The 25,351-nt window shown below is 50.3% G+C and overlaps 1 protein-coding gene and 1 pseudogene across 2 annotated transcripts; both read right to left on the reverse strand.

Moving 5' to 3' along the window:
• Nucleotides 1-14: 14 nt before the first annotated feature.
• LOC136542574 (uncharacterized) lies at nt 15-9,176 on the reverse strand (annotated as a pseudogene).
• Nucleotides 9,177-10,709: 1,533 nt separating this feature from the next.
• Nucleotides 10,710-13,433, reverse strand: LOC136547129 (small ribosomal subunit protein eS1). 2 transcript variants are annotated; one of them, XM_066539098.1, is made up of 6 exons: nt 13,181-13,433; nt 12,549-12,654; nt 11,692-11,829; nt 11,425-11,610; nt 11,131-11,331; nt 10,710-11,052 (listed from the first exon to the last, which is right to left on the reverse strand). In XM_066539098.1, the coding sequence occupies exons 1-6, from the start codon at nt 13,237-13,239 to the stop codon at nt 10,951-10,953; spliced, it is 792 nt and encodes a 263-aa protein (XP_066395195.1). In that variant the 5' UTR covers nt 13,240-13,433; the 3' UTR covers nt 10,710-10,950. The 2 variants fall into 2 exon arrangements, with proteins under 2 accessions (XP_066395195.1, XP_066395196.1); XM_066539099.1 differs by having other exon boundaries at nt 13,112-13,226.
• Between the last annotated feature and the right edge of the window lie 11,918 nt (nt 13,434-25,351).

A 25,351-nucleotide genomic window follows, 5' to 3' on the forward strand; every position in this document is an offset into this window, starting at 1 on the left:
TCGTATTTCCTTGGAGAACAAACTTGATTTAATCTGTGGCAGATCCTTGCAGGTAAATTTCATGACAGCCGTGAAATCTTAAGGTAACATTTTCACTGCCAGGGGAGCTTAACTCCCATTGAAAGCTTACAATGTGAAATTTAGCTAAGGCAACAGATGCATATGCATTTACAGGCAACAATGGTGAATACAAAGAATTATCTACAACAGTTAGTCAATTGCACACTCAAATGTACATGCTATTGGGCGATCTACCTTCCTACCCGCCGTCACCATCAGAAGCTTCACCAGGACACCACTCTATTAGAGCTCGGTTCTGTGACTTCTCATCAATGTGGATGGAACTGGGAGATCTGGCGCCGCCTGACGATCCTTCGATGGAGCAATTAGACAACTCTATCAACATTGCAGAGAACCCGCAAGAGCAAGATTTGCAAACTGTGCCCAGGTTCGTCATGGAGTTAAATCTCCACAGTGAAAAGGGGGTGCATTAGTACTATGATGAAGTGACCAACCTCAAAGTACAGAATACTCTAAAGAGTACTATGTCATGTTCTCCCTCCGTCCAGAAAAGAAAAGAATGCAACTACGGGTTGCGTGCCAGCAAAAGTAGTTTACGTTTGACCAAATTTTCAATGAATAATATCAACATTTACGGCTCCAAAATAATTTATTATGAAAATATATTTCATAATTAATCTAATGATATTTATTTGATATCATAAATATTTATACTTTTTTATCTATAGTTGATCAAACTTAAGATAGTAAACCATGATACTGTGCTAGAATTGCATTCTTTCGTGGACGGAGGGAATATATGTATCACGTCCATCTACATGCTCATACCTCTAAAGCAGCCTTCAACTTCTTAATCTCCATAGCTTGTGTGTGAGCTAGTTCATGTGATTCCTGCAATCACCTAAGTGCCCCACTCAATTTTGTCTTCTCTTTGGAGACCTGTTTCAAACATCAATAACAGAACAGAAATGTAAGACACCAGACAAAGAAGTCACTAATATAACAAGACCAAGGCAACACGTCCATTTCCTTACAAGTTATGTCAGTAACTTCAAGTTTGAGATGGTAGAACAAAAATTTCAGAAACATCTGCAGCTATAATTCCAGGTGCAATCACACGAGGTGAAAATTTTCTATATCACTACCTGAGTCTCCAGCTCCTGAATATGTTGAATAGCTGCCTGCTCAATGCAAGATCGACGCTTGTATTCTTCCTCAAGCATGCCTGTTATCTGGTACCTTAGTTCAGCCATTTCTTGGGTGAGATCTTCCGCATCCTCTTTTGCCTTTAACTTTTGTTCTCGAAGCTCTTCCTAATAAACAAACAAAATACTTACATTACACAATCAAAGGGAAAGTTGTATTCAAGTATGAACCAGAAAAAATAGATAGCTACTTCAGTTTATCCGAGTATTAATTATGGCATGCACTATAGCGAAATATATTTGGCTTGCCACTGACACCCTACCCCAGACCCCGCACAGAGCGGGAGCTTTCTGCACTGGGTACGCCCTTTTTTGCTTTTGGAAGATGTTTGGGAACAAGGATGGCACTTGACCAAAATTAGAGCTTATACCAATTTCTTATTACATGTGGTAAACAACCAATTACCTTGAGCTGCTCAATTAGAAGTTCAGATTCTTCATTTCGTTTTGCCATCTTTTCAAGAATTACATCACCATTTTCACATTCTGCATGAACACCGTTCTCCAATGTTTTGTCAACTTGCAGCCCAGATCTAGAAGGGGATTGTTTAGGAGCTCTTACAGGCAACAGCTCTTTCAGTTGCTTATTCTCCAGTACAAGTTGATCAATAGTTCTCTGTGCCTCGTGTAGCTGGAGCTCATGTTCTCCCAGTAATTTGTCAATTTGAGCTCTGCTCAGCAGCATGTTGGGTAAAGCTTTCGGCGTCAAGTAGCCTCTGCTCAAGATTAGTCAAATCAAGTTTCAAGCTCTCGATTTCGCATTGTGAATCTAAAGCTGTACTTTCAAGCTTCTCTATCTGTGCGGCTGCCTTCTGCAACTCCTCTTCTTTACATCTGACTTCTTCCATCAGAAGCCAGCACTGAGAATCACATCGTATAAGCTCATTGCCCATCACTCTCACTCTTTCTGGGAACTTTTCAAGTTCAGTCAGCTTCAGTTCAAGACTGTGAATACGCTCCCCCATGATGTTTGCTTCAACATTCCGTATATTTAACTGATCCTGCAAATAGTCTGCAATTGCAGTCAGTAAAGACTGCCAAAGTAACTAGATATAGAGTAGCCAGACCAATGAGAAACAGAACAATTACTAGTGCATGATAGAATTGTAATTCCTCTATCTTGGGCTAACCCTGGAAGGGTAGCTATATGGGAGTCATACATGGGCCATATATGGGCCTTAATACACACATACTCCAACACCCCCCCGCAGTTTGAACTACCGTCACAGCGGAGTTGCAGACTGGACATGAAAAGAAGAACACACACGAGCCCCCCCACAGACGCAACTAGCCACCGGTGATGTTGAGGCTGGAGCGAAACTCGGAGAATGTGGAGGACGGGAGGCCCTTGGTGAAGATGTCGGCAAACTGGGAGGCGGTCGGGACGTGGAGGACCCGAACATCGCTGATGGCGACCCGATCGCGGACAAAGTGAAGGTCGATCTCCACATGCTTGGTCCGCTGGTGCTGAACAGGGTTGGTGGAGAGGTACACCGCACTGACGTTGTCGCAGTAAACAAGCGTGCTCCGGGAGAGGGGACTGTGGAGCTCGGCAAGAAGTTGGCGGAGCCAGGAGGCCTCCGCCACGCCGTTAGCGACAGCGCGGTACTCCGCCTCGGCACTGGAACGGGAGACCACCGGCTGGCGCTTGGACGACCAGGACACCAGGTTGCCGCCCAGAAAAACAGCATAGCCGGAAGTGGAGCGTCGAGTGTCTGGACACCCGGCCCAGTCGGCGTCAGTGTAGACGACGAGATCGGTGGAGTGAGACTGGTGGAGTAGCAGGCCGTAGTCGACAGTGCCTCGGAGGTAGCGGAGGAGGCGCTTGAGAGCAGTGAGGTGGGGCTCTCGGGGATCATGCATGTGGAGGCATATCTGCTGAACTGCATAGGTGATGTCTGGCCTGGTGAAGGTGAGGTACTGAAGTGCTCCGGCAAGGCTCCGGTACGCAGTGGGGTCTGGTACTGGGTTGCCCGCTGCCTCTGACAGCTTGGCCTGAGTGTCAACTGGAGTGGAGCAGGGCTTACAGTCAGTCATCCCAGCTCGCTCCAGGATATCAAGAGTGTACTGTCGCTGGTGAAGAAGGAGACCGGTGGGACGAGGCTGAACTGTGACGCCGAGGAAGTGATGGAGCACACCAAGATCCTTCATAGCGAACTCCTGTTGAAGAGAGGTGATGATACGCCGGAGGAGTGACGGATTGGAGGCTGTGAGCACAATGTCATCAACATAGAGCAGCAGATAGGCAGTCTCAGCGCCGTGGTGATAGATAAACAGAGAAGTATCTGACTTTGCCTCCACGAATCCCAATGTCAGCAGGTAAGCAGCAAACCGAGAGTACCAAGCCCGAGGGGCCTGCTTGAGGCCGTAGAGGGACTTGTTGAGCCGGCAGACCATATCAGGACGAGAAGAGTCAACGAAGCCCGCAGGCTGGCTGCAGTAGACTGTCTCAGTCAGAGTACCGTGCAGAAAGGCATTCTTGACGTCGAGCTGGTGCACGTGCCAGGAGCGAGAGAGAGCCAGTGAGAGAACCGTGCGGACGGTAGCCGGCTTCACCACTGGACTGAACGTCTCATCGTAGTCGACGCCAGGGCGTTGAGTGAAACACCGGAGAACCCAGCGAGCCTTGTACCGATCAAGGGAACCATCAGCCCGCCGCTTGTGTGTCCAGATCCACTTGCCGGTAACAACGTTGGAGCCAGGCGGACGGGGCACCAGATCCCATGTCTGGTTGGCGAGGAGTGCCGCATACTCCTCCTCCATCGCGCGACGCCAGTGCGGATCTGACAAGGCGGCGCGAACGGAAGAGGGTACAGGAGAGACCTGCGGCTCGCCTGGCATCGCTGCGAGAGCCAGGGGCCGCAGGGTACCAGCCGCGTGCCGCGTCACCATAGGGTGAACATGACGCGGGTGTCGGTGCAGGAGAGGCGGGTGGTACACCGACTGCGCGACACGGGCAACCGGGGGCGGAGGTGGCGGCGTAGGTGTCGACGGCGGAGAAGAGGCCACCGGTGGTGACCGAGGCGGCGACGGTGGTGGCGGGGCCGGCTCCGGATGCAGCGGAGCCGGACGCACTCGGCGGTGGTAGACACGCACCGGCTGTGCGAAACGCGCAGTAGGTGCTGAAGCCGAGGTCTCCGGACCCGCGCAGGGCGTAGGGCCAGGAGCAGCACCGGAGTCCAGCGCCGCCGGACCCGCGCTGGGCGCAGGGTCAGGGGCCGCACCAGAGGGCGTCGAGCCGGAGCACGGAGCCGGCGAAGGGCACGGTGGAGTAGTACCTGCAGGACACAACGGCAATGGTGGCTGGTCCACCGTGTCAGTGGGAAATAGGGAGAAGAGGTCAAGGTCGGTGGTGGAGGGGGGTGGGGAGGTGGTGGAGAAAGGGAAGACGGACTCGTCAAACACCACGTGGCGAGAGATGAGGATCCGACGAGAGGTGAGGTCAAAGCAACGGTACCCCTTGTGATCCGGGGAGTACCCGAGGAAGACACACTGAGTCGAACGGGGAGCCAGCTTGTGGGGAGCAGTGGCAGTGGTGTTAGGGTAACACGCACACCCGAAGACACGAAGGTGATCGTAACGAGGGGGGTACCGAAGAGAGCGTGGTGTGGAGTGGGAGCCGGACAGGCAACGGAAGGTAGGCGGTTAAGGAGGTAGGTGGAGGTGTGCAAACTCTCAGCCCAGAAGTGAGCAGGAAGCGAAGCCTGGAACAGAAGGGTGCGCATGGTGTCGTTCGTGGTGCGAATCATGCGCTCAGCCTTACCGTTCTGGGAGGAGGTGTAGGGACATGACATGCGTAACTGCACACCGTGAGAGAGGAAGAAAGCACGAGAGTTGGAGTTATCGAACTCACGCCCATTGTCACACTGAACGGCCCTGATGGTGAGGCCGAACTGAGTAGACACCCAGGCGAAAAAGTGGAGAAGCGTGGGGAATGCATCAGACTTAGCACGCAAGGGAAAAGTCCAAGAATAATGAGAGAAATCATCAAGCACGACAAGATAGTATTTATAGCCAGAAATGCTCATAACAGGTGACGTCCATAGGTCGCAATGTACAAGATCAAAAATATGGGTCGCATGGGAAGAGGAGGTAGGGAAAGGAAGACGAACATGACGGCCCAGTTGGCATGCCTGACACAAGTGCTCATCGTGAGCCCGAGTACATGGTATGTCGGAACTACGACTAAGCTGGGTCAAAGCATTACGGCCAGGATGCCCAAGACGCCGGTGCCATGTAGTGGATGAAGTGGTGGCGGCAAAAGCAGCTGACGAAGCGGAGGGCGAAGCGGAGGAAGCAGACGCAGGAAACCGAAGGGTGTAAAGGGGCCCCGTGCTGTCACATCGGAGAAGAGGACGCCGGGAAGCCAAATCCTTCACAGTAAGACCAGATGAGTCAAATTCAACAGAACATGAATTGTCAGCTGTAAAACGACGAATAGAAAGGAGGTTGTGAACCATAGAGGGAGCAGCAAGGACATCCGAAAGACGAAAAGAGCCATGAGTGTGAGCGGCACCCACGGAAGTGACAGGAAGACACGAACCATTGGCGACCATGATGGACTAAGGGTGGGAGGAAGGAGGATGAACAGAAGAGAGTATACCAGGGTTGGGGGTGGCGTGGAAGGTAGCACCCGAGTCGGCGATCCAGTCTGGGCCGACTGGAGGAGTCAGGGTCATGGTGCCGAAAGAGCGGGCCAAAGCCGTCGGGTCCCAACCGACAGGCCCTGGCGTGGTCCAGGTAGGTGGAGCCCACGGCGACGAGAACGGGGCGACTGGGACGGCGCCGGTGAGCATGGCCGCCGGTGGACCAGGCTCACCCCCGGGAGCCCAGAAGGGCCACATGGAGATGCGCCCTGACCAAGGGTTGTTGAAGGAGGGCCAGGGTGTACCCCGTGGAGCCGTCGGAGTACTCCCACGGCCAGGGCCCGCACCACGCCCCCCCCCCCACCCCCGCTCGGCCCGGGAGGAGGAGGACCAAGAAGGGACGACGCTGGTGGAGCGGAAGGACGTGGCGGAGGAGTGGCGGCAAGAGCAGTCGAGGGAGACGAGGACCCCGGCGCGGGTAGTGACCCAGGCGTGATGCCCTGAGTGAGCTCCTCCATGACAAGGTCGTCACGGACCTGGAGGAAGGTGGGAAAGGGCCGCTGTCGGGTGATCCAGGTGCGGAGGTGGCTGTACCGCTCGTTGAGGCCGCGAAGGACGTTGAGGACCAAGATCCGGTCCTCCACGGCCCAGCCAAGGTCACCGAGGGAGTCTGCCATGGTCTTCATCTTCCGGCAGTACTCGCCAACGGAGAGGTCGCCCTGGACGAAGGTGCGGAAGCTTGCGTCGAGACGCAGGGCCCGGGCTTCGGCGTTGCCCAGGAACTGGCCCTCGAGCGCCAGCCAGGCCCGGCGGGCGGTGCTCTCAGGGGTGCTGCGGACGAGGTCGTGAAGGTCGAGGGAGATGGTCCCCAGGATCCACGAGAGGACGATGCTGTCGAGACGCAGCCATGAAGGGGTTCGAGCCGCAGGCGGGGCGTCGGTGAGGACGTGGTCGTCGAGGGCGTAGCGGCGGAGGATGAGAAGGACCAGGTCCCGCCAGCGGGCGTAGGAGGGCGACTCAGGGTCGAGGACGACAGGAACCAGGCTCCGGATGTTCTGGACACCACCGGCTTGGTAGTGCAGCTACGCGACGAGGGGATCAGCCGAGTTGGGCCAGAGAGCCACTGTAGGGGACGGACGTGAAGCAGACGAGGTGGCAGTGGTGTCGTGGTACAACGGATGGACGAGGAGTTGCTCCGCCTCGGCGATCTGACGGGCCAGAACATCGGCCGCATCGCGCTCCCGCTCCCAGGCTTGGGCCGCCATCCGCAGCCGCGCCGGGGAGGGCCACGGCGGCGAGAAGAGAAGCGGCGGCGGCAGCTGGGTCTCCGGGGCGCGCGCGGCTCGCGATTTGCGCCCAGGTGGAAGGAAGAGGGGGGAAGCAGTGGAAGTAGGAGGGAGGGAGAGGAGGTGGTGGGCCACCGGCCATGGCGGCAGCGGCTGCCGGCGGCGGCTGCCTGCCTGGCGGCTGGGAGAGGGAGGAAAGGGAAAACCTAAGCTTTGATACCATGATAGAATTGTAATTCCTCTATCTTGGGCTAACCCTGGAAGGGTAGCTATATGGGAGTCATACATGGGCCATATATGGGCCTTAATACACACATACTCCAACAGTGCATACCAATTTCCTGATAGCAGTTCATCAATTCTGTTTCTAATTTCTCAATATAATGCCTGTCCTTCTGGCAGGCCGAAGAGGCTGCATTTTTGTCGAGCTGTACTTTCTGCATTAACAATATTATGAACTCAACCAAACAGTTGAACAAATTAATGATACAATTTTAACTTTTTCTTACATTATTCAAATGTGAAATACCTTAAAATATTACATACAGGAACTATAAGATCATGGGTACCTCTTTATTCTTTTCTTTTCTATGAAGAACCTTAGCACCATTAGCAGGATAATGGCCGTTGGAGCTACTAGACATCTGCAGCAGCAAAAAACCGCAAGCCCCTGAGAAGTATACACAAAAATGGCATGGCTAAGCTAAAATGACATCTAGACCATTAGCAGGCTAGTGGCCGTTGAAGCTACTAGACATCTGCAGCAGCAAAAAACCACAAGCCACTGAGAATTATACACAAATATGATGCTAAGCTAAAATGGCATCTAGTATATGTAAGTTATAACACATGATAAACATATCTGTCACTAGAGCACCACTGCCATTGTAAACTGAAGAAAAGGAATTGGAGATTTACTAGAACATAGGAAAACCCTGACCTTAAATAGATTCAGATACAATAATGGACACACTACACTACTCTATAACCCTTTGTCAGATTCAAAGATGTGCCGAGGCAAATCTTTGTGATCAGGAGAGAAATTGGCCAGAACAAATCAAAACAAGCATCACAAATTGCAGATTTTGGAGCAGCATATCATGAGGAGAACAAGCTAGAGAAGACGATAATCATCAAGCAACCTTTCATGGTTCACTGAAATCGTACCTACAGCAACTGGTAAGCATCCAGTTGAAAATAAACGGGCCAGCTTAAGCCTCTCCAGCTTAATATGTACTACTAAGAGCATCTCCACCAGCTTAATATGTACTAAGCTCGATATCTCATTCATAAAGGAAAGGATTTGAGGAACAGCAGGTGGAAGAAAGATATATCCCAAACTTGAGAACACCCGGTCACTGTTCGCCTAAACGGTCGTTTAGCCCGTTTACACACCGTGTAAACGCTACACAGTGGTGTGCCGTTTCCGTTTAATCACCCGTTTACCCCGTTTAATTGGCCGTTTAGCCCGTTTAATGGGACATTTTGCCCGAATAATGGCTAAACGGTAGGTGACCGACTGTTTACCGTTTAGCGTTTATGAAAACATTGCACCCGGTTGCTCCAATCCTAAACTAGTAAAGGTCTACCCGACAAATACCCTCCTATATAATAGTTTCTAACTGATTCCCTACCAAGCGCAGTCATCTCACAAGATCCCCGCAAAAGGTCGACCAAAATCCACAAGAGAAGTTTGGGGAAGGCCGCGGGTTCCGGGAGCTGACCTGCTACGGTGCACGAGCGCGGCCTGCAGTGACGGCTCAGGCCGTATCCGTCTCCGGCGATCGCCGGAGAGAGGCGGCTCCGAGGACGGGCACTGGCGGCGGCGCAGCACCAAGGACAGGCACTGGCGTCGGCGCGGGACACGATGTAGCATCCAGCAGCAGGACGACTCGAGGACGAAGCCCCAGCCGTGATTTCGCAGCGCTTAAACTCGATTCGGAGCCCTAATCGCTGTTAGCACGGGGCCACGGGCGACCACGGGGGATAAGGTAAGAGAAAGAGAGCGACGGAGCCTCGGAGGGAGGAACATGGACCTTGCTTGCTGATAGAAATGTGAGGAAGGAGGAGGGTGGACATAGAAAAATGACAGTTTTTTCACCATACTGCCGGTAAGGCCAACGAAAAACTGCAGCGCCATACATTCCCCAATGTGCCATCAACTGAATCAACTCGGCTGAACCCAGGTTCCCCCACCCCCACCTCAATTACTTCATTCGGTTATGGCTCCGCGTAACCAACCTTGAAGCCGCGGTCGCTCGGAGGAATTTTAGATGAATCTAGAGGAATTTGTGAGAGAAAAACATTGTTCCAGATGAAAAAAGAAGGATTAAACCGGGTCTAAGGGCACGCCAACGGAGCCGAAGCGGCAAGTGTACCAGCTCCTGTGCCTGTGGTCACAGGGGGCTGTGAGAAATTCACTCGACATTATCCCAAGTTGATACACAGAGCAAGTCATATCAGTATATACGTGGAAAACAACTAAACAAGAACCATGCCAAGAAATATACAAGCAAGTACATGGTATCTGCAGCATTTTTTTGGGGAACAATGGTATCTGCAGCATTGCACAAGGCTTATAGCACCATTGCACTACTGACAGCAAGCAAACCATTTGGGCATTTGGCACAGACCTCTGATACGGGCATCTGAATTTGTAGCAAATAAATAGAAACTGAAAACATGGAAAGTGACATGAAAAAAGCATTTTCTTTTAGTTCAGTGATAATTTACCAGCACCGATAACATAAGAATCGTCATATTAACTACCGGAAGAACATAACATAAGAATCGTCATATTAACTACTAGAAGAACATGGTGCCTTTCATATTGGAGGAACAAAACTTTGGTGAGACGATCGCGATTCCATCGAGCGGCACCGGCAGGCTATGGCTGTTCCAGGACCAGTCCATGGACGGACCACCCCATGGCTTTTCCACCTCGGTGCCGGGCGCCAAGACAGGACCTGCAAGGAGGGAGACTCTGCATCAGTTGTCACCGCGTACAGCTTGTCACCGGCAGCCATGGCTGACCCCAAGCTATACACATCGTCTGGAACGCGTGGGCCGAGGGTGAGGCTAGCGTTCTCCGTGTTGTAGACGAGGGTCGGGGAAGCATGGCTGCCACGGCGCCAACGATTGGTGTCGACAAAGATGGTGGTGCCCAGGGAGGTGAAGGCCATTAAACCAGGCACCGGTGCCGCTAACCGGAGGGAAGGTTCAGACAGATGCCCTGAAGGATCCATGCCGTCGGCGTCGAGCTTGTGGATGCTGTACCCGTCCTTCCAATCGTCCAGAATGAAATACAGGTGCTTACGTCTCGTTGCGTCCAGAATGAAATACAGGTGCTTACGCCTCGTCGTGGCGTAATCCTCGTTCCGCCGCCGCCGCTTGGACGACGAGGACAAGGGCGATAGCCCCCTCTCCGATCTGCCCATTGCGGCTCCCGGCAGAGAGTTTCTAGCAAGGAAAAGAAGGGTCTTCGATCCCCTATCAACGCAACCCAGATTATGTTCGATATATAGAGCAAACTGTGCAGCAGAGTCGAAACAAGAAATAATTTCGATTCGTCGGTTCGGCTTGATTCTTGAGAAAAGGAAGAGAACGAGCTCTTGGGTCTAGAGCAGCAATAACGCAATGCATGCTCCAAAAACATCAGTTGGCCAAATAACTCAGATCAAACTGAGGTAGCAAGATAACATTTTCCATGGTTCAAATTTTCAAGAAGAATCAAAGCCACCACATGTCTCGACTCTCGAAAAAAGTGTTTCTAAGAGTTCTAAGGAAATAAGGCAGCTGACTCGGAAGTTCATCTTAACATCAACTCATACTAAACATAAACAGTGAGACTAATCACTCAGCTGCAGCAACCTCCTGTCCTCCCATGGCCTCGTCGCCTTCAGCAGGCCTGTCCATCTTGACACCAACATCCTCCTTGGCATAGTCACCATGGACCTGGACATCACAGAGGGCATTAGCTCAAAAAGCCAGACTAAACTACATGAACAGACAAACTTTGCTTCAAGTAGTTACCTCCATGAGCTTTCCAATGTCGAACTTTGGTGCTTTCAGGATCTTCACCTTGCGGATGAAGACATTTTGCAAGGGGAATATGCTAGAGGTGGCTTTCTCGATTTCCTTTCCAATGACCTCAGGGATGAACTTGGACACAAGCTCTTTCAAATCACAAGTTGAAGCTTGGTTGCTCATGATTTCAGTCATCTTCCGACGAATCTGCAAAAACAGAAATGGTGTTCACATGACAAGACAAACAAGCTAAGAGAGATTCAAGCCTCTTAAAACATGAGATATCTCCAGAACTGTCACCTGTCTGATTTGGCTTGCTTGAGCATAGCAAGTGCGCTTCACTTGATTGGGCCGTCTCTTGGTGAACCCAATGCAGAACAGCCGCAGCATGTAGTTATCAGTGGTCTTGACATCAACATGAGCCTCGATAAGTGTCTGCCACTTCTTGACCAGTGAACGGAGCTTGTCCGTGGTGAAGCTCATACCCTAACAAGATGACAAGATGGTTAGAGATATAATATAGAACATAGGTCTCGTAACAGTGTGAAGCAAACTAGAGATCATTACCCAGAAGTTTGTGAGAACATTTCTCCCTTGTACATCCTCTGCACGAAGTCTGATCTTCCTGTACGCCTGGTCTTCATCACTCTGAAGATCAGCCAAGGAGACCTCAAATACTCTGTGCTTTAAACCCTCAGAGGCAATCTGAAAACAAACAGAAGAAATTGAGATAGAGGCAGTCATGGAATCACAAAAAAGGATAAAATAGATACTTTGAATTGATTAATTGAAGATTACGATAAAGCTACAAAGGAACCAACAGGGTCATCGAAGATTACTGATCCTCAACTCAAGTCTAGTAACAATCCAATAACTCAGTCCAACAAATGTTCTATATCTTAGAAAGTCAACATAAAACATTTTTAAAGCTATCTAACCAAATAAGGGCATTGATTCTTTACCACAAATAGCAATACATAGAGAAAACGGACCAAAGAGTAAATAATCTTAGGGCTTCCAACTTATTATATGAACAAATAACAAATCTGACAGCCTACAGAGGTCTAATCTTACAGAGCAAATACTACACAGCAAAGGCCTGAGTGAAATAGTACTACTGTAAATCAGGTACAATGTCTAAATAAAAAGTATTGATAGAAATGCCATATACACTTGGTTGTTGGTATGATTTCACAGCAGTGAAGTCAAGATACATGGATCAATGCATCCATTCTGGCATACAAATTTATAGAGCACTGCACAAGATCAAGAATAAGTCTGACCTGACTGAATAAGTGCCCTAACAAATGGATATGGCAAAGTTCAGCAATGCATCTCAGCTACTAATCAATCACTACTTCACCACAATACACGAAGGCAACGGTATGATACCCAAACAGCGAGAAGGTGAAGAGCGGACATACCTTGGTGCCCTGTGTCCTGGAGACCAGGGTCTTGCCGATGTTGCGCACGCTGAAGACCGACGGAGCCTTGATATCATACCAATCCTTTTTGCTGAAAGGATCCACACTGCAAGGAAAGAGACACAGACACAAGAAAACGGGTCAGCGCCGGCCAGAGGAGGGCAAACAACAGCTGGTAACGAATGCCATGCATCATTCAGTTCATAGTACAGCCAAAAAGGATTTTGAAGTGGCCAGAAACATCAGAAATTGGCTAGAATTCGACACCAGATGCAGTGAAATTCGAGGGACAATTTCAGATTAGAATGTGTGTAACGATGGATAAAATTCAGCAGTTCTGAAGTATTCTTCAGGTAATCAACAATCAAAAGTTGCCGCACCCAAGCCGACACAACTAAGAAAAAATAACTATTAAATAGTTCCGCGGTTTAGCATGGAACAAATGGGCACATCAATATCACAGGCCTAGTGTCCTCGCTCAAAGAAATGATGTGACGTGATAATATTACAGGGTGATGAATGGTCATCTGCGCACCAAAAGGTCCACAAGAGCAAAATCTGACCATCTCTGAATGTTATATTCCCGGTTTCCGATCCGCAGACTGAAGAGCATAAGGGGGGCAGATACTCACGTCTTCTTCTTGCCTCCCTTCTTGCCCTTGGAGATACGCTTATTCTTCCCAACCGCCATTGCTGCTGCGAGAGCTCGTCGCTGCGTCCGTGCGGCGGCGAGGGGGGCGGCGCGGCGTCCGTGACGAGAGGAGGCGCGGCTGGTTGCGGGACGGCGCTAGGGAATGGGGCGGATCCAGAAGACGACGAGCACCAGAGCCGGATTTGGAACGGAGATGAGGGGATGCAGGAAGAGAACGACGGCGGGGTGCGCTAGGGTTTGGAGGGGCACTGGCTGCCCTCCACTTTTATACGGGGGGAGGTGGGGGGGGGGGGGGGGGGGGGGCAGGACAACGGGCCGATTTGCAGGCCCCCAACGGTCGAGGAGCGAGACCCGCCTGGCCTGCTAAAGGCATTGTATGAGGCGGGCCTTTGCGGGCCAAGGGCGTTATCAGGCCGTGCTTGTGCCGGCCCAGCGTGCCGGGGGTGCGGCCCAAGCACGGCACTACTATGCAGGCCGGGCCGGCACTGGCACGAGTGAGTTCGGGCCGGGCCGGGCTTGGGCCAGGTCTTAACAAATTTTTTCCTTCCCATGAATGAATTAAATCTAATTTGTGTCAGAAGATTAGCTTTCTCTTGTGTTCCTACAAATTATTAGTACTCTTTTTCAGTCATTATGCAGGATGATAACCTGCCGCTTTTTTCGGTGATATGGATTGCAAAGATATAAATTATTTATTTAGTTCATCTTTTTTCAGTTATGTTGATGATATCCTTCAGCCCCACATCCTCAGGACCCCTTCGCGCCCAACGCACCCACACCCACTGTCCTCATCCTGACGCGCAGGAGACTGTGAGGCCTGGCGTGCTCCTTGCCCTCGACACACTCAGGAGGTTTGTGCTCGACTCCCTCGCGGTGCTCAAGTGACCTGCGCTTGCAATCATTCTGGCCGGAGTACTGCCGCCGCAGCGTTGGCCGGGTAGGCGCTGGCCACGTCAGGCTCCTCGCCTCCGTCGCACGAGTACATTGCGCTATGCTCACAATTTCCACTGGGATGTGAGTCAGCCCTCTTCATTCCTCCGTCACCCCTGGTCTACTTTATTTGCTTCTAGATCTAGTTTTGTGACCATATGTGTTCATCACGTCTGCCATCTAAGTGTCAATTAGAGATTGCAGATTGTTAATTGTTTGGTGTAATGATAGATAAATTAATCTCGGGATTTTCAGTGTACTGCTACTGATTGTCACATTGATAATTGTGCATAATAATTTCTGTGGGGGTTATTAGTTCAACGGGGGAATAGATTCTTGTAGTAAGGGCCTGTTTGGTTCACTTTCAAAATTTACTAAGGATTTGGTAAGTCATGATTTTGGCTAGTATTTGATTGCCTACTAAAATTTGTCAACTTCTCACATTTAGCTTGCCAAATCTTTGATAACTTTCTTTGCCCAACTTTTGGCTACTAAAACTTTGGCATGGTAAATTTTAGTCATGAACCAAGCAAGCCCTAAGTACCCATGACTTAGCCTAACAAGAATTTATGGAAATTATATAACATTATTTTATGTTATCATGTCCACTTTTAATCTATTAATATTTAATAATCATGCCATTATTTATTTTCAAAAAGTTTCAGTTACCTTGACTGTAAGGAGGAGCATTGGTAGATGGTGGTCCTGCGATGTGGATGACACGAACAAGCCGAAGGTCTCCCATCTGGTGCCACCACACAATCAGCTTCCATGACATGGGGATGAGGTCTCAAGGAACACGTCTACAGGTCTACTACCATCCAGTTTCGAGGAATTATTGAGGTTTTACTCATACCATCAGTCTTATGAAATTGTGCTGTTAGAGGTAGTAGTTCTTCATTGAGTTGAGCTGTGGCAGCGTGCTGACCAGAGGCAATAGGTTTTGCTATCGCTGCAGCAGCGCAGCCATCACTTGTGCTGTCACTGTAGTTATTGTGCTGTTGGTCCATAATTTGGTGCTTATATAATGACAAGTGGACTTCTGCTGTAGACTAATTTTGATTATCTAGCTTATTTAAAGGATTGAACTTCTGAACCTCCCATGAACTGTACCTCTGTATTTTGGAGTCGTTTTTAGTCTTTTCAGCTTATGGTTATTTATTATTAAAGTAGCAGATCTCTTGTTTTGCTTTGCATTGTCAGCAGCAAAAAACCGCCACCATGATTCCGGACATCAAATTCTATTATTTATCCGTAGCAACGCATAGGTATATTTACTAGTCTTAAATAAAATCAACATAAATCGGACTTGGCAAATCTAAAAATTAATATCAATAAGACGAAAATGTGCGTCAACATTATGGGCTCCCAACGACTATGGAGTGGACCGTCTGGCCGTCTACCTATCTATGAATGGGCTTCAACAGGCGTAGGCGCCGCTGGGCTAAACTTAAGGGTGTTTGGATCCCACCACTAAAGCTTATAATTATTAGGATTAAGTTCACTTTTGGCCCCTCAACTATTGTGTCGGTCTAATTTTAACCCTCAACTACAAAACCGTCTAGTACCGGTACCTAACTGTCAAAACCGTTCACTTTTAGCACCTGTCGCGGGTAAGGCTGTTTTGTCCAACGTGGAGCGGTTTTGACACGCAACCTCCATCTCAGTGACATGTGGGGCCCATGCGTCATCGACTTAACCCCTCCCTCTCCATCCTCACGCCACCGAACGACTAGACCGAACGACGTAATGGTGGACAAATACGAGTAGGAAGGAGAGGGGGTATACACTGCCTTTGCCTGCCTGCTCCACTTCACTCCAGACCTCTGAGCGCGCGTCGTACTTGTACCATTCGTTCACTCGCGCGCGCGCAGCGCAGCCACCGGTGCCGGCGGCAGGCACGCACGCACGCGATGGGGTGCAAGGGGTCCAAGCTTGACGACCAGGAGGTTGTCGCGCTCTGCCACGCCCGTGCCGAGCTACTCGCCGCGGCCATCCGCCACCGCTACGCGCACGCGGACTCCATCGAGTCGGTCGCGCAAGGGCGGTGGTGGCGCGCCTACGAACTGGCTGTCGCGCTCCTTCGACCCGTCGGCGGCGGCGGCGTTGCCTGCCCACGGTCATTCCTCGCGCCTCTAGTTCAGCTCGTCGCCGGGATCCGAGCCGGCATCGCCGGCCAACTCGCCTCCGCGTCGCGTCCCCGAGCAGCTGCAGCACCCGCATTACGCCGCGTATAGGCTCACGGGCTGCTCCTCGAGCCAGACGTGCCCACATCCACGCCGAGCAGGGCGACGACGCTCGAGCAGGCTGCGGTAATGCGCGAGCAGACTACGGCAGCGGTGTGCGAGCAGGGTGGGTGGCGCTCGAGCTGCACGACGCACATGACGCGCGAGCAGCACAGCTGGCCAGTTGCCGGCGAGCCATGGCCGTGAGGATGGAGAGGGAGGGATTGTCGATGACGCATGGGCCCCACATGTCACTAAGATGGAGGTTGCGTGTCAAAACCGCTCAACGTCGGTCAAAACAATCTTGCCCTCGTCCAGGTGCTAAAAGTGAACAGTTTTGACAGTTAGGGTACCGGTACTAGACGGTTTTATAGTTGAGGGTTAAAATTAGACCGACACAATAGTTGAGGGACCAAAAGTGGACTTAATTCTAATTATTACTGTTTTTTAGAATTGCACAGGACAACGTAGACGTCCACAGCACGCACGCACACTCACCCCTGCGAACACACGTACGCAAAGCCTACCCCTATGAACACTTTCGAAGGACTGAGCCGGCATATCTCGAGATTCATGAAGTCACGACAATCACCTCGGTGTCGAAGGGGACGTCGCCTACCACTGAAAGCATAAAGCCGTTAAAATCTTGAAATAAATCTAGAAAAATGCGAGCACCCGTGTAAAAGTTAAGGACATGAACCCGGGTGGACATGTTCCACCATAAGAAACCCAACCAACTAATTTATAATTAGTTCGCAATTATTATTGGTTTATAACATTGAACCGACACTAATATTCTAATTTTAATGAATCCATTTGATAATTTAAGGTTAGTACCTACTATATCGAGTTCGGATTCCTACTCATATATCTACTTGTTTTTTAAAAATAACATGTAGATTTACTTAATGGTAGTTTTTCTAAAAGTAACATATATATTAATAAATATATCAATGATCAAATATATAAAAACCAACATAAGTGTAGATAAATATTTCAATACATATAAAAATTTATCAATAGGTAAATTTAAATATATATAAAAATCATAGATATAAAAACTAAAGTACTTGGTTAAGTTTATTTTGTACCCCTCAACTCTTGTTTTTGTTCAATTTGACCCCGTCAACTACAAAATTGAGTAACTTTGCACCTTAGCTATCAAAATCGTTTAATTTTGATACCAAGTTGGTTTTGAAATGGTTCTGAGGTCACAATTGAACGATTTTGATAGTAGAGGTGCCAAAATGAATCGAGTTTTGTAGTTGGGGGTCAATTAGATAAATGCAATAGTTAAGGGGCTAAAAATAGATTTAATCTATTCATTAATAATTCATGGCATATTAATTTAAAAATATCAATGCAAATTGTAAACTTAACGACGGACTCAGCCAAAAGCCAACTGAGTATAATGTCTACATGGCTACACACATGTAAAAGTTGAGAAGCATGACATTTGGTAGTTGGTGACGTGGATAGGGATATCCATCATAAGAAAATATTCTCTATGGATGTTGGATAAGATTGGGATCGGTGTTTCGATTAAACACCAATGAGTAAATTTGTTTATTACGTGTCTGGCCCGGATGATGTGCTAAAAAAGACACAAGGTTTATACTGGTTCAGGCAGAATGTCCCTACGTTCAGTTCGTGGCTGCTGCTTGTGTTATTAGCACTAAAAAGTTCGTAGTAGGGGTTACAAACGAACGAGAGAGAGACATGTCCTAAGTCTCTGATGAAAAGGTCAAATGGATGCTGAGAGCTTGGTTGCTGCTCAGCTGTGTGTAATGTGATGCGTGGTGCCTTGAATCGATCGATCTCTTTAGTGGGGTGTCCTGCCTTCCCTTTTATAGACCAATGAGAAGCAGGGATTACAGATAGGAGAAAGAAGAGAAACCAGAGGCAAAGGAGGTCCTTCAAAGATGTCGGGTCTTCCTTTTTCTCTGAGCGAGCCCCGCTGATACGGCAGACGGTGCCAAGGATAGCTCCATGTTGGGTGCATGTTCGCTGATCCTGATAGGGCCATGTTGGGCGTCTGTCCGCTGATGATGCCATATTCTAGCTTTGTGAGTAAGTGGTCATGTCCCATCCTACCCCGACGGGCGGCGCGATGTACCAGGGTGTTGATCTGCGACCCTATAGGGAGCAGACAGCGCAGTGACCACACGTCCGTTACTGTAGATGATGCGAGTTTCCTCCTGGACCATAGTGGTTGTCGTATGCTTCTGTCAAGATCCGTGTCTGAGAGCAAATGGCGGCGTCCACAACATTATAAGACAAATATCAGTGCCTACAGCACTGTTAGGACTCTGACATGCCTGCAATGGCTTAAAGCGTCGGTCTTGTCATATCCTGATGGTACTTTCCTGCAGGCGTGCAGGGTATGGTCCTCGGTATTGCGGTTGACTTGAGTGCCCTACCTTATCTGCGCACGTAGTTATGAAGGAGCAGCGCATAGACATTGGGTGAGGCAGAGCCAACCCTTAGACATCGGGCGGGGTGGAGCCAGCCCCCGGACATTGGGCGAGGCAGAGTCTGCCCTCAGATGTCAGATGAGGTGGAGCCAGCCCCCGGACATTGGGCGAGGCAGAGCCAGTCCCTAGACATCGGGCGAGGCAGAGCTAGCCCCGGACATCAGGCGAGGCAAAGCCAGCCCTTCGAGGTCGGGCGATATGGAGTCTGCTCTTAGACGTCGGGCGAGGTGGAGCTAGCCCCCAAACGTCGGGCGAGGTGGAGCCAGTCCCCAGACATCAGGCGAGGTGGAGCCAGCCCCCGGATGTCGAGCGAGGTGGAGCTAGCCCTTAGGGGTCGGGTGAGATGAAGTCTGCCCTTAGACATCGAGCGAGGTAGAGCCAGTCCTTGAGGGTCGAGCGAGACGGAGTCTGCCCTTAGACATTGAGCGAGGCGGAGCCAGTCCTCAGGAGTCAGCTTGAGGAGGGGCCCATGGCCTCAATGGACGGACGAGGAGTGACCCGGCAAGCGGTGTGCGAGCAGGGTGGGTGGCGCTCGAGCTGCACGACGCACATGACGCGCGAGCAGCATAGCTGGCCAGTTGCCGGCGAGCCATGGCCGTGAGGATGGAGAGGGAGGGATTGTCGATGACGCATGGGCCCCACATGTCACTAAGATGGAGGTTGCGTGTCAAAACCGCTCAACGTTGGTTAAAACAATCTTGCCCTCGTCCTGATGCTAAAAGTGAACGGTTTTGACAGTTGGGGTACCGGTACTAGACGATTTTATAGTTGAGGGTTAAAATTAGACCGACACAATAGTTGAGGGGCCAAAAGTGGACTTAATTCTAATTATTACTGTTTTTTTAGAATTGCACAGGACAACATAGACGTCCACAGCACGCACGCACACTCACCCCTGCGAACACACGTACGCAAAGCCTACCCCTATGAACACTTTTGAAGGACTGAGCCGGCATATCTCGAGATTCATGAAGTCACGACAATCACCTCGGTGTCGACGGGGACGTCGCCTACCACTGAAAGCATAAAGCCGTTAAAATCTTGAAATAAATCTAGAAAAATGCGAGCACCCGTGCAAAAGTTAAGGACTTGAACCCGGATGGACATGTTCCACCATAAAAAACCCAACCAACTAATTTATAATTAGTTCGCAATTATTATTGGTTTATAACATTGAACCGACACTAATATTCTAATTTTAATGAATCCATTTGATAATTTAAGGTTAGTACCTACTATATCGAGTTCGGATTCCTACTCATATATCTACTTGTTTTTTAAAAATAACATGTAGATTTACTTAACGGTAGTTTTTCTAAAAGTAACATATATATTAATAAATATATCAATGATCAAATATATAAAAACCAACATAAGTGTAGATAAATATTTCAATACATATAAAAATTTATCAATAGGTAAATTTAAATATATATAAAAATCATAGATATAAAAACTAAAGTACTTGGTTAAGTTTATTTTGTACCCCTCAACTCTTGTTTTTGTTCAATTTGACCCCGTCAACTACAAAATTGAGTAACTTTGCACCTTAGCTATCAAAATCGTTTAATTTTGATACCAAGTTGGTTTTGAAATGGTTCTGAGGTCACAATTGAACGATTTTGATAGTAGAGGTGCCAAAATGAATCGAGTTTTGTAGTTGGGGGTCAATTAGATAAATGTAATAGTTAAGCGGCTAAAAATAGATTTAATCTATTCATTAATAATTCATGGCATATTAATTTAAAAATATCAATGCAAATTGTAAACTTAACGACGGACTCAGCCAAAAGCCAACTGAGTATAATGTCTACATGGCTACACACATGTAAAAGTTGAGAAGCATGACATTTGGTAGTTGGTGACGTGGACAGGGATATCTCTATGGATGTTGGATAAGATCGGGATCGGTGTTTCGATTAAACACCAATGAGTAAATTTGTTTATTACGCGTCTGGCCCAGATGATGTGCTAAAAAGACATAAGGTTTATACTGGTTCAGGCAGAATATCCCTACGTTTAGTTCGTGGCTGCTGCTTGTGTTATTAGCACTAAAAAGTTCGTAGTAGGGGTTACAAATAGACGAGAGAGAGACATGTCCTAAGTCTCTGATGAAAAGGTCAAATGGATGCTGAGAGCTTGGTTGCTGCTCAGCTGTGTGTAATATGATGTGTGGTGCCTTGAATCGATCGATCTCTTTAGTGGGGTGCCCTGCCTTCCCTTTTATAGACCAATGAGAAGCAGGGATTATAGATAGGAGAAAGAAGAGAAACCAGAGGCAAAGGAGGTCCTTCAAAGATGTCGGGTCTTCCTTTTCCTCTGAGCGAGCCCCGCTGATACGGCAGACGGTGCTAGGGATAGCTCCATATTGGGTGCATGTTCGCTGATCCTGATAGGGCCATGTTGGGCGTCTGTCCGCTGATGATGCCATATTCTGGCTTTGTGAGTAAGTGGTCATGTCCCATCCTACCCTGACGGGCGGCGCGACGTACCAGGGTGTTGATTTGCGACCCTACGGGGAGCAGACGGCACAGTGACCACATGTCCGTTACTGTAGATGATGCGAGTTTCCTCCTGGACCATAGTGGTTGTCGTATGCTTCTGTCAGGATCCATGTCTGAGAGCAAATGGCGGTGTCCACAACATTGTAAGACAAATATCGGTGCCTACAGCACTGTTAGGACTCTGACATGCCTGCAATGGCTTAAAGCATCGGTCTTGTCATATCTTGATGGTACTTTCCTACAGGCATGTAGGGTATGGTCCTCGGTATTGCGGTTGACTTGAGTGCCCTACCTTATCTGCGCACATAGTTATGAAGGAGTAGCGCATAGACATCGGGTGAGGCAGAGCCAACCCCTAGACATCAAGCGGGGTGGAGCCAGCCCTCGGACATTGGGCGAGGCAGAGTCTACCCTCAGATGTCAGATGAGGTGGAGCCAGCCCCCAGACATTGGGCGAGGCAGAGCCAGTCCCTAGACATCGAGCGAGGCGGAGCCAGCCCCCGGACATCAGGCGAGGCGAAGCCAGCCCTCCGGGGTCGGGCGATATGGAGTTTGCTCTTAGACGTCGGGCGAGGTGGAGCCAGTCCCCAGACATCAGGCAAGGTGGAGCCAGCCCCCGGATGTTGAGCGAGGTGGAGCTAGCCCTTAGGGGTCGGGTGAGATGGAGTCTACCCTTAGACATCAAGTGAGGTAGAGCCGGTCCTCGGGGGTCGAGCGAGACGGAGTCTGCCCTTAGACATTGAGCGAGGCGGAGCCAGTCCTCAGGAGTCAGCTTGAGGAGGGGCCCATGGTCTCGGTGGATGGACGAGGAGTGACCCGACAAGCGGTGTAGTCACGCTCTTACTCACGTGGATGAATGAACATTAACGGTCATTAGCTCATCCTCTTTGGGTACCCTAATATTGGTCCCCGCCAATAGCCCCCGAGCCCCTAGGCGATTCGAGTAGAATTGCCTAGGGGATTTTTTGACTTGCTAGTGGGTGCGCACGAGCATACCCAGTGGGTGTAGCCCCCGAGCCTACGGAGGAGTAGGATACTCCTTCAGAGGGTTTTCTAAAAGAGAGGATTCTGAGAGCCCTGGCCCTCTATTATTGCCCATGGCTTGCCCTGAAGATGGCGATTTCTTCTTCGCCGAGGTCTGTCCCTTCACAGGTATGGTCATGAGATTTGATGGTTGTTTATCCGGATAACTCAATTGGGATCCTAGTATCCCATTCATGGGGATCCGACCAGGATTAGCCCGGCTGAGACTCCATCGTGGGGCGAGACTCTTGTGAAGCTCGTGCACCTAAGTTTTGGCCACTCGTGGGCCCATCCTTTGTCGTAAGGGTGCCTTGGGACGGTCGTCGAAACCGTTGATGGGCTAGCCCTCGAACTCCTTGGCCCAGGTGGGCCGGATGAACGCTTTTTGACTCGTATCCCTTTTGCTGGTAAAGAGTCCTGGTCTACCCAGGGAGGCAAAACGTCCGATGCGCCTTCAGAGGGAAAGAATAGACATTGCGGGCGCATATCCTACGATGTGACGTGGTGGCAGATCATAGCAGGCGTGGAGATCCAGGTGAACGGTTGCCTTCCTCGCATTCGTCGCCCCTATAAAACCAAAGGGTTTGCCCCCAGGGTTTCATACTTTGTCTCCTTGCCTTTGCATCTACAACCTCCACAACCAATCGCCTAAGCCTCCTGCATCCGCATCTCAGCCATCATCGAATTCACATCCACCCACTCCAATCCTCCAATGAAGCCATGGTGCCGCTTTGATATCACCCTTCAGCGCCTAGAGGGCCTCGTTCGTCGCGGTCTTCTTTGCATGTGAACCATCACCAAGGAATGGCGGCAGCCTAGCGATAAGGACGCGCCGTCACCGCCCGACGGCTATGTTGTGTCCTTTGCTCACTTCCACAAGTAGGGATTCGCCACCCTCGCCCACAAGTTTCTTCAGGGATTGCTACACTACTACAAGGTAGAGCTATAGCACCTTAATCCCAATGGAATCTAGCACATTGCGGTGTTTGTCACCCTGTGTGAGGGATTCCTGAGGATTAGTCCCCACTTCGACCTATGGTGGTACTTCTTCGCTGTCACCCTCCTGAAGAAGCGGGAGAAGAAGCAGGAGCTAAACATGCCGATGAGATGCGTCGGCATTTAGCTCCGCAACAACCGGGTCACCGAGTACCTGTCAATGTGTCTGTCGACCTCCAACAAGGGGGGCATTCGCATTAGTTCTATGTCAAGAATGGTGCAGCCGTCCCCTTGCCAAAGTTCACAGGGCACCTCATTGAAGAGGTCTTGTACTCATGGAGGAAGTGGGGAGTCCCAGAGAAAGACAAGAAGAGAATCTAGGACCATCACATCACCATCTGAATCCTGAAGGAGAGGGGCGTGAATGGGTCGGGGATCATCAACACCTACCACATGCGAAGGGTGGCACCGCTGATGAGGCACGTGCTTCCCCTACTTGTGATGGTGCCTAGGGCATCACTCAATGGGACGACGCTCATCGAGGGATCGCTCTCCCCTTTGAAGTGGTGCAGCGCATCAAGGAGGCGATGGAGCCTCTGCGGGACAACGCCAGCGCTGTCCTCGAGTTTGTGTATCCGGTGCTGGGGCACCCACCAATGTGTCCTAAACCAGGGTGCATTGTCTTCATAAGTTTTCTTTCCTCATGCCTCCTTTTTAATTGAACTCCCGACCTCTTAATGCTGATATTGAGATAGGGGGGCCAGCCGAAGAAACTCATCCTTTCGGATCACCTGACTCCACAGCCGAAAGACTTGTCCATGATGGCGGCCAACCACATCGAGACCAAGCAGCAGAGGAAGGCGAAGGAGGAAGAAAGAGCAGAAGCTATGGGCACGGGAGCGAGGGGAGGACATGGACAGTGATGATGACGACGACAAGGAGGAGGAAGATGATGAGGTAGTTACTGACACCGAGTGGGATGACCTAGAGGGCGAGGATACACTGACAGGTATACACTCGTCCTTGCAGGGACCCTTCCTATTTCATGTGGGGGGGAGTGCATCTGTGAGGCCGGTGGAGATGGGCCAAACCGTTGGCCTGTCCTCAGAACTAGTAGGGGCGGGTGGATCTACCGCTGCGCCCAAGGTGCCAACGGAGGGGGGTGGCTCCGCCATCATGCCTCAAGAGTCAGCAGGGGCGGGCAGATCATCTGTCGTGCCTGAGGTGCCGACGACAATAGGAGTGAGCAGGCCTACCACCACATCCGAGGCATCGAGGGAGGTGGCTCTACTACCGCACCCCAGGATGCAAGGGAGGTGAGCCCCTCTGCCTGGGAGCAGGGGATGAGCTCAAAATAGCCCTGCCCTGATGAGGTGGAGCAAGGACCTAGGGGTTCATCCCCCAAACGTATCCTCTGCCCAACAGCGTTGATATAGGTCATTAACTCCTCTATTTTTCTCTGTTTTTCTTTGTTTTTAGCGTGACTTATGCCTTTTGTTTCTTGCAGTGTCTTAAGATAGGGCAACTTTTAGCGCTAGCGCCCCTAAAGAGCGTCACCATTCAGGCGAGGCGGCGATCATCGGTCGGCATCGCACCCATTTCGAGTGGGAGTAGCACTGGTGTTACTGCCTCTTTGATCGGTCAGGCGTCGCTCGCGGTGGCTCCCATGCTCAAAGGACGCCCTTAGAGGTCGCTGAAGAACTAGCAAGGGAGGTGGTGCCGCTGCCAATGATGGGCCGGTCAAAACTTCCAACCGCACTCATGGCGCCAACCCCGATGGGCGTGACGTGGCCGGATGAGGCTCCACCGATGTAGGCAGAGGTGGTGGCGGCCGTGACAGGCACCCTGTAGCCGAACACCACCATGGTGCGTGCCCGTGGCAGCGGCGTGACCCATACCTCCGGTGGCCCAAATGATGGCTCTTGACATGGGTTGGATGGAGGGGGACACGGTCGAGGGGTCCCCGGGCATCATGGCAGTGGTGGAGAGGACCAGCGGGGGGTCACCCTTGGCCCTAGCATCGGGAGGCAGCCAATCCCTGCGTGGGGCGAGCCTTTGC

This window comes from Miscanthus floridulus, chromosome 3 (assembly GCF_019320115.1).
Source record: "Miscanthus floridulus cultivar M001 chromosome 3, ASM1932011v1, whole genome shotgun sequence".
Lineage (NCBI taxonomy): Eukaryota > Viridiplantae > Streptophyta > Magnoliopsida > Poales > Poaceae > Miscanthus > Miscanthus floridulus.